The 14,638-nt window shown below is 40.2% G+C and overlaps 1 protein-coding gene across 1 annotated transcript in view; it reads right to left on the bottom strand.

Annotated features, from left to right (window-relative positions):
• Positions 1-13,854, bottom strand: part of Cpo (carboxypeptidase O) — a 38,517-nt gene extending 24,663 nt beyond the window's left edge. The window contains 2 exon segments of the mRNA XM_037210452.1: positions 12,306-12,430; positions 13,779-13,854. Of these exon segments, the coding sequence (XP_037066347.1) occupies positions 12,306-12,430; positions 13,779-13,854 (201 nt within the window).
• Positions 13,855-14,638: the final 784 nt, after the last annotated feature.

A 14,638-nucleotide genomic window follows, 5' to 3' on the forward strand; every position in this document is an offset into this window, starting at 1 on the left:
ACATGCTATGTTGTTATTAACAAGTCCGCAAATAGCCTCTGTAAGAGCACTAGTTAATCCTCATTGAAGAGTCCGGGCTCGCATCTCCCAGTGCTTGATGTAGATATAAAACGGCCCAGCGTGTATGCAGTCTAGCCACTTTATACATAGCAGTGACAGGTAACAGTAGTAAGAAGATTTATTTGTTTATTTTCTTCATTTAAAAAATCTCCTCAACACATGAACATATGAAAAGCCAAAGGGCACCGCCTTTAAATAACCAAGTGTAAGGTTCGTGATGATCTTGTGGCTGACTACCAGCTTAATGGCATGCAAAGTATGTCGAAGCCCGGAAAGGGAGAATTTGAACTCACATCTGGCTAGCAATAACCAACACTCCATTAGCAATTGTGTAGGCTGACTTCCATATTCATATGCATGCTGTTTCTTTCCTTGTGATAACAATGGTCTTTAGAACAAACGCTATCGATGCTTTATTTCCCTGAAGACTTAGTTACATAGATTAAACATTTTCTAAGTAGCTGCTGCTGATTTGGACAACAAAGACATCAGCCATAAAGATCAGTATCGAGGAAGTTATTTTAAAAAATGTAATTATTCTTTAGCAAGGGGAGGAGAGGGGCAAATGAAGAGAAAGCCTTCTGGGTCTCCTCTCATGTTTACTCACATCGTTCATTCTGCCTGTGGAGCCCCACCGGGAAAGGAGACCTCTGAGGGTATTTTACAGCAGCAGCGGGGATAGGGGTGGTGGATGGCCATCCTCCCTTCAGGTACTTCAGCAAATGTTTGGGCTTTGCCTTGCCAGTCATCTGTTTGGGAGTAGGACACAAGTCCATCCCTGGGTATCCATGGAGATAGTTCTAGGAGGACCGCATACAGTGCTATTGTGCTTTCATGTAACCTACCCACCTCCTCCTGAACACTTTAACTCATCTCATCTTTAGATTACCCCTAACACCAAATACAATGTTAAAGGAGTTTATATGGTGCTGTTTATGTTTTTAGACATGCTCAGTATAAAATAAATCCTCTTTCGTGGATATCTTAGCTAGAGTTTCTATTGTTGCGAGAAAACACCACGACCAAAAGCAACTTGAGGAGGAAAGGGTTTATTTCATCTCATAGTTTGTAGTTCATCATTCAGGAAGTCAGGACAGGAACTCAGGGCAGGAACCTGGAGGCAGGTGCTAATGCAGAGGCTATAGAGAGGAGCTGCTTACTGGCTTGCTCCCCATGACATGACTTGCTTAGCCTGCTTTCTTATAGAACCCAGGACCACCAGTCCAGTGGTGGCCACAGCTACTGTGAGCTGGGCCCTCCCCCATCAATCATCACGAAAACGCACCACAGGTTTTCCCACAGGCCAATCTTTTTTTTTTTTTTTATTATTATTCTCTTAAACGTGAATTCATTTTAATTATTTGTAATTTTTGAAGGACTGCACACAATTCAAATTTATGCATGTAGTAGTATGCATCTCAGCATTTCCTTATCCTTTTAACACATGTGGAAAATGTAGCCATACCTATTACATTCTTTTTTTTTTTTTGTGATATATATTTTTTATTTTACAATACCATTCAGTTCTACATATCAGCCATGGGTTCCCCTATTCTCCCCCCTCCCACGCCCTCCCCTTACCCCCAGCCCACCCTCCATTCCCACCTCCTCCAGGACAAGTCCTCCCCCGAGGACTGTGATCAACTTGGTAGACTCAGTCCAGGGAGGTCCAGTCCCTTCCTCCCAGACTAAGCCAAGTGTCCCTGCATAAGTTCCTGGTTTCAAACAGCCAATTCATGCAATGAGCACAGGACTTGGTCCCACTGCCTAGATGCCTCCCAAACTGATCAAGCCAATCAACTGTCTCACCTATTCAGAGGGCCTGATCCAGCTGTGAGCCCCTCAGCCTTTGGTTCATAGTTCATGTGTTTCCATTCATTTGGCTATTTTTTTTCAATAATTGAGTAAAACTGAAATTTATTATATGCCACAGTCGTCCTAGAGACCTCCATGCTATATATATATAGCCTTTATGGTTCTATGGGTTGTGGTCTGATTGTTCATTTTATATCTAGAATCCACCAATGAGTGAGTACATACCATAACTGTCTTTCTGGGTTTGGGTTACCTCACTCAGTATGATTTTTTCTAGTTCCATCCATTTGCCTGCAAATTTCATGCTTTCATTGTTTTTCTCTGCTGAGTAGTACTCCATTGTGTATATGTACCACATTTTTTTCATCCATTCTTCCGTTGATGGGCATCTAGGTTGTTTCCAGGTTCTGGCTATTACAAATAGTGCTGCTATGAACATAGCTGAGCATGTATCTTTATGGTATGTATCAGCATTCTTTGGGTATATGCCCAAGAGTGGTATGGCTGGGTCTTGAGGTAGTTCGATTCCTAATTTTCTGAGAAACCGCCATACTGATTTCCACAGTGGTTGTACAAGTTTACATTCCCACCAACAGTGGAGGAGTGTTCCCTTTGCTCCACATCCTCTCCAACATTGGTTGTCATTGGTGTTTTTGATCTTAGCCATTCTAACAGGTGTAAGGTGGTATCTCAGAGTCGTTTTGATTTGCATTTCTCTGATGATTAAGGATGTTGAGCATTTCTTTAAATGTCTTTCAGCCATTTGTAGTTCTTATTTTGTGAATTCTGTTTAGCTCTTTAGCCCATTTTTTAATTGGACTGTTCAGTGCTTTGATGTCTAGTTTCTTGAGTTCTTTATATATTGTGGAGATCAATCCTCTGTCAGATGTGGGGTTGGTGAAGATCTTTTCCCAATCTGTTGGCTGTCTTTTTGTCTTATTGACTGTGTCTTTTGCCCTGCAAAAGCTTCTCAGTTTTGAGAGGTCCCATTTATTAATGGTTGTGCTCAGGGTCCACAGGCCAATCTTGAGGGAGTCTTTTCTCAGTTGAGGTTCCCTCTTCCAAATGACTCTAGCCTGTGTCATGTTGACATAAAACTAGCCAGCACACTGGATATTTTCAATCCAAGGTTAGGAGTCTCACTATGTGTATCCACGGATACACTAAAGAGCAGGACTCACATTGTTAATGTGCTGTGCTTTGAGTGGCTGTAATCCTCTAAAAATGTCACAGCACACACAATCATTCATTTGAATAAAGGCAAACAAACCCCTCCAGCCCCAACATTCAGCTTTCCACCCACTGAGGTCAGCAAACATCTATTGCTTCTGGAACCCAGCACTTAATAGGGGGGTTCATCTAATATGTAAAACACAATGGTCTGTAATTTCAATGACAGCCTCTGATGAATAGTTATTATGATCTTTATGTGAAAGAAACAAAAACTCCAGACTTAAAACTGAAAAACTTTAACAGTGTGTTTAAGTGAATGTTTATCGAGTTTCTTGCATGACACCTAACACATGTCAACAGAGATGGGAAAAGTTGATTACCACCACCCACCCCACCCACCCCCATACACCCCCACACCCCCACTTACCCACCCCCCAAACCCACCATTCTCCTCTCACTGAGCAAATGAAAAGGTAATTGTACTTTATGTACTCTATGTATTCTTTTTGAGGAGACATTCACCAAATGCTTAACAGAGACAACAGTCCTTTGGGGTACGTTATTAATAAGCACTGAATCAAAGAAGGGGCTGATGGAATTCCAACTGGAATGTAAAAAGAGGTAAAAATAACAAATGTTGAGGCAAATTTCATACTTTAAATACTTAGTGAAGAAACAGTAGCATGAATATTTCATGTAGTAAAGTATTTTCAGGTTTTTTTCCTTATGAAATTAACATATATTAAAATGGAGAAATTAGAAAGTATGGAGAAAAAGGAACAGAAAAAAATTGTAAAAAATGATAGAATAAATCTCAATACTCCCATGCTCCCAAACTAAATAGCGTTGATGTTTTTGGCACATTTCCTGTCAACCTTTGGTCTATGCACCTATTTCAACTGGTTATATTTATGTATGACATGTGTACTCACTCCATTATATTCTATGTCCTACCAGAAGCATTTCTTTACGTTGACAAACTCTTTTAAAATATTATTTTCAATGGCCATATAACACTTGAAAGTAAATATCTATTTATGTACTATTATTTATTGAAATCCTTTCTTCTGTGCAGGATAGAACTGTTTCTCACTGTAGAGGTGGTGGGTGAGTGGGAGCTATTGTACGTAGTCCTATGGCAAATAAGTTATGCCAATTTCTGCTCTCATTTCTGATGGTTTCCTTGAGTATATCCCAAGAAGAGGAGTGAGGTCAAATAGGGAGAATACTTTCAAGCCATTTGGTTTAAATCACAAAATTCCAATGATTTTTACAAAGGTACACTTTAGAGAGGAAGTGTGTGTGTGTGTGTGTGTGTGTGTGTGTGTGTGTGTGTGTGTGTATGAAAATTTAACATTAGGGTTTTTAAACTGTTGTTTAGTGTATTCTAGAGAAGAGAGTTTCAAAAGTTATACTCATCTATGTTTAAAGAGGGAAGTCAAATAAAAGCAAATTTTAAAAAAAAATTTAGACAAAAAAACACACATCTAGTTGAATATCCCAACCAGATACCACATATTAACAAATAAAAACTCCAGTACTAGGGATGGGTTATCTCTTTTTGAGTTGCCCAGTGTGGTTCCACAGACACCCAAACATTATAGGCTATTGTCAATGTTATTGATTACTCTCGCGAACCTGAGCCTATTGCTGAAGATACCACCTACTTGAGTCAAAGAATACGGAAACATCTGAAACTCACTTGGAAGCTTCCTCCCTACTGGCTAGATTTCATGGGGTTGGAAGGTGCTCTGCATGCTACGGAAGGAGAAAAGTAATCAACAGTCTCACTCAACTATGAAAACTGCAAACTACAACAGTGACCGGTCTGACAAGATATACCCATTGGTGCAATAGTGGCACAAATGTGGAAGAAACCAACCACTTCTGGTTGACCCTATGACCTGGTCCGTGAGATGAAATCCATTCTTGGCACTCTTAATAGGGCCAAGAACCTGTGGCTAGATAGGTCACAGTCCCTAATACTATTATTCTGCTAAATTGGTATAGTGTGAAAATGACTCCTATTGATTTATGGCTATACTCATAGATCAATATATTTCTTAACTATCTTCAGAAAAGCTTCTTTTTATAGTAGATGGTAAATGTGGGTTTGAAAGAAAATGGCCCCCAAAGGGAGTGGCACTAATGGGAGGTGTGGCCTTGTTTGAGTAGGTGTGGCCTTGTTAGAGTAGGTGTGGTCTTGTCAGAAGAAGTGTTTCGCTTCACTGTGGGGGAAGGCTTTGAGGTCCCCAATGCTCAAGATACTGCCCTGTGTCTATGACAGTTCACTTCCTCTTACCTTCAAATCAAGACATAGGACTCTCAGCTCCTTCTCCAGTACCATGTCTGCCTGCATGCAGCCATGTTGCACTATGATGATAATGGACTGACCCTCTGAAAATATAAGCCAATTTAATCAAATGTTTTTCCTATACAAGAGTTGCTGTGGTCATGATGTCTCTTTACAACAGAAACCCTAACTAAGACATAAACTAACACAGAGACCTTCAACTAGCCAATGTGCAGGGAGTAAGAGATTGAAGGGTACCTGACCCTAAATGTGACATATAATATCATAACTTCCAGAGCTCTGCAATTTCACAAAGAGGGGCCAGAAATATAAGAAAATATAATATATAATTTCAAGCAAACAATAGCTGCACATATAAATTCACAATGATTATGGCTGTATACATGAGGCTTGGGCAAGCTCAAGTCAGACAAAACCCCAGCAAAGATGGGGGAAGGTAAGCATGGAATCCTGCTACTAGCTGAGGAGATGTTGGCATTTGATAGCATTTGGAGAGTTAGTTTTCTTGAATGATGTGAGTCCTGGTAGGTTGACCACATGCTAGGATAGACTCTGCTCCCAAGACTAGTTGAGCACCACAAATTGAACTCAATAAAAAAAATGGGGACTAAACTAAAAGTTAGGTGGGTGGTGAGGTGAAAAGTTAGGGGAGGGGGCAGATATGATCAAAATATGTTATATGGAAGTCTCAAAGATTTAGTAAAAGTGTTACTAAACTTTTTTTTCAGACAGGGTTTTACATGTAGCCCAGGCTGACCTCAAACACATGATTCCCTAGCCTCAACCTCTTAAATGTTGGTATTATAGGGGTACACCATCATGTCCAGTTTGAGTATTAGTTTAGATCAGCAGGTACTAATGAAAATAAAAACACCCCAAAGGACAAGGTCAAGAGGCTTTGAACTGCTTTCCTCATATGCAGTCTGTCCACTGGCTGGCCTATTCTCTTAGTTTGCTACCTGAGCCTAATCACTTCCAAATGGACCCTGGGCATAGCAGGCAATCTTTCCCTTTTATATATGTTATATATAAGTTTTATATATGTCATAAGTGTTACAAGTTTTATAAATGTTATATATGTTATTGTAGAATATTTGCAAGATGAAAAATAGCAAACAAAAGAGGAAAAGAAACCATTAACCAAAGGTTGTTTTCGCCATTTTGGTATAATTTTTTCCACTTATTTTTCTAAGTGTGTCATTATCTTTTATATTACGCATTTATCCTGTGGTGTGAAACATGATTTTTCAATGTTACTAAAGTTTTTCACAGTTACTGTTTTAATGAGTGAATATCTGTCTTAGTTGCCTTCCTTATTGCTGTATCAAAATGCCTGACAACCCAACTGAAGAAAGACAGCTTTCTTTCAACCCAGAGTTTGAGCATATATTCCATTCACATACACAGAAACGGATACAGACACCCCCTTTTACCTCTATATTACAAATATATAGATATAAGATAGATAGATAGATAGATAGATAGGTAGGTAGGTAGATAGATAGACAGATAGATAGATTCCATCCATTGAGCGATGGAGAATGTGTGATGGTAGAGAGTAAGGTGGCAGGTCACATCGCAACCACACTCAGGAAGCAGACACAGGTGAGTGCTAGTGCTTAGGTGGGTCCTCCCTTTATGTTCTAGGGCCCTGGGGATGCTACCCTAGCACTCATGTTCAGAGGGGAACCACTCCTTCATTAAACATCTCTGAAAGCACCTCCATAAACACATCCAGAGATGCGTTTCCATGGTGATTTTAATTCAGGCAAGTTAATTAAAAATTAACTAATTCAATATCCAAGTGTCATACATTACCCATGAAATTTACATAGCCTAATATGGGACACTGATTTCCTAATACTGTAATATTTATATTGTAAATAAAGCTGTATCCCAATGCATAACACTATTCCACACTTCATTTTCTCAGTATAGATTTCCAGAGGCAGGGATTCTGTATCAAAAGATGTGTAAGAGCCAAGACTCTCTATCATTTATCTATCATGTATCAATCAATCTATGTATGTATGTATGTATATATGTATCTATCTATCTATCTATCTATCTATTTATCATTTATCTATCATATATCAATCAATCTATGTATCTATGTATCTATGTATCATTTATCTATATATTTGTAATGCAGAGGTAAATGGGGGTGTATGATCTGTTTCTATGTACATGAAGATATGCATGTGGATGTATATAAGTCCATGTGTATGTGTGTCTAGAGGTCAGAGATTGATATCAAGTGTCTTCAATATCTTTCCACCTTATTTTTTTTTAATTTTTGAGATTATAGTATAATTACATTATTTTCTCCTTCCCTTTCTTTCCTCTTAACCCTCTCAAACCTACGGCTTCATTTTTCATTAATTGTTGTTACATGCATGTATGTATATACATAGGTTATTCGTATGTACATTTTCATGGCTGAGTGTTTGGAACTGGGTAATCAATTGGTGTGCTCTTCTCTGGAGAAGACTATTTCTCCCACTCTCAGAATCTCCTAGTTGTCTATAGTTCTTTGTGTAGAGTTGAGGCCTCATGGGCTTTCCCTTGTCCGCTTTAGTATGTCTTTAGTATGTCTTTAGTATGTCTTTAGTATGTTCTTGTTCAGCTCACATGTAGGCAGTCATGTTGGTGAGCTTGTATGGATGTAGCTTTTAATATTACTGGAAGACACAATCTCACAGCAAAATCCCTTCTCCTTTCTGAACCTTACAATCTTTCTGCCTCCTCTTCCTCAGTGTTCCCTGAACCTTAGGTGTGAGGGCATTTTGTATATGTATCCCGTGGGACTGGACTCCACAACTTTGCATTTGTTTGGTTGTGGTTTTCTGGAATGGTCTCCATCTGTTGCACCAAGAATTTTCCTTGATATGAGGTGAGGGCTACACTTATTTTTTGAGATAGGCTCTCACAGAACCCAGAGCTTGCCAACTCAGCTAGGCTTGGTGACTGGTGACATCCAGAGATCCACCTCTCATCACCTCTTAGCACCAGGATCACAAACACATGCTACCACACCCATACGCCTCCACATCCAGCTTTTCACATGGATATCCTTAACTAAAGTCCTCATACTGGAGCAGCAAGTACTTTACCTACTAAGCCATCTTCCCAGTCCTACCTCTTGATGTTTTTAAGCAGCTTCTTCAATTCCATATTTTCCCTGTGAGATATGTATATGTTGTCTCTAATTTATGGATGAGGAATCTCAGAAATGAAGATAAATGACCTATTTGTACTAAACCACACAAATAAAAGGTAAGAATAAGAAAGAAAATTCTACATTGTTTTACAGGTTTAATAGTGTTCAGATTCCAGTAGTGAAACTCAAGGTGGATCTTTCCAGTCAGTGAGAGTAGACTTGTTGCTCAACTGGTTTAACCATGAAGCAAAAGAGGAAACAGCAGTTAAACCGCACATATTTCACAAAAATACACCAAGGATGGAAATAATGAGCTAGGCATGATCAAGGATGATTTGTATCTTATAAGACAACTGCACACAAACACACACAGTTGAATGTATATTGTAAGTTTAGAGAAGTTATGATCCTCTGAGAATAGGAAAAATCACCAAAACGTGGGTAAATGAACAGGCAATATATAAAAATATTAAACTGAGTACAAAGGGAGATAAACTGTTTAACCTTATCATAAACCACTGAAATGTAAAGAGTGTGAATAGTGGGGAGTTTTTACATACCAAGTTGGCAAATACTTAAATAAAATGCTTGCATACCCGACTGTTGAATGTATGAACTGGCATTTAGCCTTTAGTCAAGCCTTTAGTCAAGCCACTTTAGAGTAAGATGCTTAAACGTATTTTCCTAACCCAGTAATTGCACTTCCTATAACTTATACTGGAGTATGCTATTCAAAGATTTGAAAAAAATTGGCTGGCTGTTCATCATAATATTATTTGTAAAATTGTGAAAATAGAAGTTAACTAAACGATGGAATGTTATTAAGAATTGCAATATGCTTTAAATGGATCGTGACTGCCATAGGAAAATTACTGTGATTTAACTGAAAAAATCCAAGCAATAGTATTCTAAACATAATTAGCTATCTATCAGAAACATTAACAATGACTATTGCTAAGTGAAATTATTTGACAATTTTAAACATTTTCCTCATAACTAGAACCATATGATTTACTAATTGAGAAACTGTGAAAATAAGAGAGATAAAAATTTTTATTATAATTTCCTTTTCCTACTCATAAAATAGTGGTATTTGTGGGTTTTGGTCACAAATTATACTAGAAAATGCTTGTTAGAAATTTATTCAAGGATCCTAAGGGTAATGCTCAATGATGGACCTTTAGTGCTCGTAGCTAGTCCCATCTCAAGGTGATATACATGGGTTAGGAACCAGCTCTGCTGGTCATGAAGTAAATATTCCATTTAAGTAACTGAAATCACAAGTTGGCCCATCTTCCCATTTCTCACTCACCTATCACATCCTAATCTTCCAGGAACCAGCAGACCTAAAAGATAAAGGTATACTCACCCCTCCAAAGTCCATTGCGTTCTCTGAGCCTCATACTTTTTATTGCTGTGATGTATCACATCATTTTCTTAAACCCAGCTCTTTTCATATCCGAGCATTGGAAATATCCCTTTCTAAATGGGTTTCCCCCAACACCTGGTCTTATATAAATGACTAGCTCAAGTCCTAAGGATTTAGCTTAGTGAAAGAGCACTTGTCTAGCATACAGGAGGTTCCAAGGTCCCCAGCACCGACAAATGGAACAAAATCCTATCAGACACCCTACCATGTTTTCTGACCTGGAGACATAGCAGAGTCTCAGTGACCAGTAAAAGTAAAGTGTCTACTACAGGTCAAATTCAGCAAGACTAAGAAGAGTATGAAACACAGAGAAGATTGAAGGAGCTATTACACAAGAAGCTGTGTTAGGAAAACATTTTCAGACTGTGGGACTTAATAACTAGGTCAAATATTTAAAAAGTAGAGTCATACAAAGACTGGATAAGAAAAAACCTTCAGATCCACGTTGTTGGTTGTTTTTTTACTCTTTGGGGCGGGGGTCTGCCACCCAGCTCCCAAATAAATCACATACGGAGGTTTACTATTACTTACAAATGCCTGGCCTTAACTTAGCTTGTTTCTTGCCAGCTTTCTTTAACTTAACTTATCCCGTCTACCTTCTGCCTCTGGGCTTTTCCCATTCTCTTACTTCTGTAACTCTTACTCTTACCCCTTGGCTTGCTGTGTGGCTGCGTGGCTGACCCCTGGAGTCCTCTTCTCCTTCTCTGGCTCCTTCTTTCTCCTCCCAGATTTCTCCTTCTATTTATCTTCTCTGCCTGCCAGCCCTGCCTATTTCTCTCTCAAGCCTTGCTATTGGCCATTCAGCTCTTTATTGGACCCTTAGGTGTTTTAGACAGGCACAGTAATGCAGCTTCACAGAGTTAAACAAATGCAACATAATATTCCCCAACAGATCCAATGAGAGGAGGGTCCTGGGAAGAGTAAGGTTTGGGCAGGGGCAAAAGCCTAACCTTAGAGGAGTAATGGGCTCTGTGTGGTGACGATCGTCCACATTTCCTTAATACAGTTAACTCAAAAGTCTGGGATCTAAATTTTGACACTCAGAACAAGGATAAAATGGATCACCCACAGCATTCCTGCCCTCACCTGAGGAAAGGCACTGTTGGACGGGACCATTGGAGTTGCGAATGCTGGAGTACATGTTTTAATGGGGCTGTCAGCTCCGCAGATGATTGGGCCCAGAACCTGAGGGTCTTCTTTTCATTCTGTGCACACTTGGATGGGATGAAGATGCACACAGGGCAAAAGGTGCACAGGCATTGTATATAAAAAGCAAGCTCACAGCGCTCCCCCACACCCCAAATACAATTCTACTCAGTTATTCTGAAATAATATAAATAAAACATTTCAAATACATGAAAACACAGAGTCAAATAATACAGAAAACTGTCAGTAGAAACCTGTAAACATTTCTTTTTCAGTGCCTTGTGAGGCCGTTTGGCATTACTACACAGGGTTTTCCTAACACTTGCTGATAATTGGATTTTCCCCAATCCCTATGTCCAATTTTACTTTAATATATGGGCTCCTGCCAACCCCACTGGCCAAAGATTATCTTTCTGTAACATTATGGAATGCGGGCAGTAACCCAGAGCCTCAAGGCCAGTGAGCTGGAACCCCAGGCTTCGTGCTAACAGGGGTGAATTATTATCACATCTTTCCTGGTGATTAGATTATCCCTTATTGTCGTGTTTTATAGCTTTCTAGTTAGTCATCTCAATACAATTTATTCACAATAATAGTGTTTTTATTATTGCTGTTTTATAGTTCCTATAGCAGTAAAATTTATTCTCAACTCTATTATCACAATATTCAACTACTAATGGAATTCTTGCTTTTATTTGATTGTATTTTAAAGCCATAACAATAAAATTTACTCCCAAAATTATGACTGCAAGTTTTATGCTCTTTAAACCACTTGATAAAATGCCTACAAACACATGTGATTTCTTAAGCCCCATGAAAGAAAGCGTGCCAAAAAATAAACACTGTTGGGAAGTGGATATGTGTGTGGCAGGGGAATTGGTTCCTACAGTGCCGATATGTGTTCTTTGATTGATTAAATAATGGGATGAAAAAAATGAAAAGACCTTACAAACACCTTATTTAAAGGACTACTAAATTCTAATTGGCAGAAATATTTGTTAATACTCCTAATAAAAAATAATAATAACGATTTTTATTACCTGCCAAACCCTACACATATCTAACATCTCTATTCTCCAAAATTATGTGCTCTCAAAATACTGTTTGTGATTTCCCTGAACTCCACAATGCATGGCAGGTTGCCATATAAGTTGGAGAAAAGCGGTTATGAAATATTACCAAAGGCCAGGGTCACTTTGAAAGCAAACCAGCTTCAGTGGCTTAGGAATTGCAAGGCACGTAGCCAAGTCAGCGGGCCACTTCTGCCACAACTTAGTGGCTATTTTGACCCTGAACACAAGGACATTGTAGTAAACCTCATCATTTACTGCACCTGGACCATGGAATCAAAGAGGTTAGAACATGGATTTGACAGTAATGTAAAGCACTAGCAAGAATCAAGCAAGAGCTATGGCAGGCTGGTGGCAATCCAGGTGTGGTTAGAGGCTTGAATGAATGAGCTCACTTCAACATTTGCTGCTATCATCTCAAGTAGCAACTACATCGATGAGTGGATGGACAGATGGATGCATGGAGAAATCTGTATCTCTGCTCTTGCCAGAGAGGCTTGACCCTCTCCAAACACAAGGTAAGAGTTTACCTTGTTGCGAGGGACCACTTGCTTCTGCCTACTGCTAAGCATATGATAAGCGCATAACTCAGATCTTCGTTCAAGAGAGAAACCGTTTCTGGTCTCCGGTGATGGGAGTCTTGAAAATGTGAGTCAGTATGCAGGCTGAGACTGTGAACCACGTGAAGAGCCCCCAACAATGACCAAGCACAGCGTGGAACAGGGGTCACCATTGCAGCTACCAAGGCAGGCTGCCTCTAGGAGCATCTTGTCAGAGCCAAGCCACAGATGGGACCCCTTCGTAACCTTATGTCTTAGTTCTGTTGTAGTAATGAACACCACAACCAAAATCAACTTGGAGAGGAATGGGTTTTACACTTTCCTGTCCCAGTCCATCACTAAGGGAGGTCACAGGGAGAACTTAATACTAGAACCTGGAAGCAGGGACTGAAGGTGGAGACACAGGAACTCTGCTTACTGGCTTGCTCAGCTACCTTTGTTAGATAACCTAGAACTACCTTCCCAGGGGTGGGATTGCCCCAGTGGCCTGGGCTCCCCCATATTCATCTTTAATCAAGAAAATACCTCCACAGACTTGCCCACAGGCCAGTTTGATAGAGGCATGACTTAGGGTTTCTATGGCTGCAATGAAACACCATGACCAAAAAGCAAGTCGGGGAGGAAAGGGTTTATTTGGCTTATACTTCCATATCGCTGTTCATCATGGAAGGAAGTCAGGACAGGAACTCAAACAGGGCAGGAACCCAGAGGCAGAAACTGAGGCAGAGGCCGCCACTTGCAGGGTGCTGCTTACTGGCTTGCTCAGCCTGCTTTCTTAAAGAACCCAAGACCACCAGCCTAGGGATGGCACCACCCACAATGGGCTGGGCCCTCTCCACCAATAACTGATTAAGAAAATGCCCTACAGGCTTGCCTCTAGCCTGATCTTATGGAGGCATTTTCTCAGTTGAGGCTCCTTTCTCTCTGATGACTCTAGCTTGCATCAAGTTGACAGAAAACTAGCCAGCATAAGGCATTTCTCAATTGAGGTTCCTTTCCCCAGATGATTCTGGCTTATTGACAAAAAAAAAACACTAGCCAGGACACTTACTACCCAATTCTCCTTTCTTCTTCCCGTTCACATCTGACACATCTGCATCGTGGATAGAAGGTTCTCTTGACCACATTCTGCTTTCTATCTGGTCATTGTCTTTGATAATGATTTTAACCTACTCCTCACTATAAGTCTTTTCCACGTTTAATACTGTCTTGGCATTTGATTCTCCCATGGTCTAATCAACACATCAGCCGGATTCTAGGACAAGGGGAAAAATTAATGAATACAATTCACCAGGAGCCACAGGGGCCTTTGTGGACTGTGTGGGCAATTACATGCAGAAACAAAAGTGAATCACTGAGAGCATTCTACATGGCCAAGCAAGCTACTGAAAGTCATACTCTAACTAGGTAGAGCAGCACACTAGTTGGTTTAAGAAAAGGTAAGACAAGAAAAGAAAATATGTTCCCCAAGTCGTTTGCTCACTTGCCCTTTTTTTTTTTTTCCCAGTTTACGATGTGGCAAAGGCAAAGCCATCAACCTTTTATGAAGACAGACTTGGCTCCCTGTTGGCCTTGACATATCTTCTGTTCGGATCATCAGAAAGCAGGAGGTGCAGGGAAGAAGTGTGGGCTAACAATGGAGGGACAGGAGCTCAGAAGGAGGATTCCCAGAGGAGCTTGGCTCTCTGCAGGCCCCTCGGCAACCTGCCTAGGCTTGGAGTGGCAATAATGGCAATCACTTGGGAATCAGCTGCTGGGTGTGTTTCCCGTTGCTTTCCCAGCTGGACAGCATTTCAGTCAGCATCAGCCATCGCCTGCTTTTCCAACAGAACCTTCTGCTCCACCACCCAAGGTGAAGCTTGATAAAGATCATCATTCCGGGGCTCTGTTTCTGTCCATCGTTTAGCCGAT

Source organism: Peromyscus leucopus, chromosome 13, assembly GCF_004664715.2.
Source record: "Peromyscus leucopus breed LL Stock chromosome 13, UCI_PerLeu_2.1, whole genome shotgun sequence".
Taxonomy (NCBI): Eukaryota; Metazoa; Chordata; class Mammalia; order Rodentia; family Cricetidae; genus Peromyscus; species Peromyscus leucopus.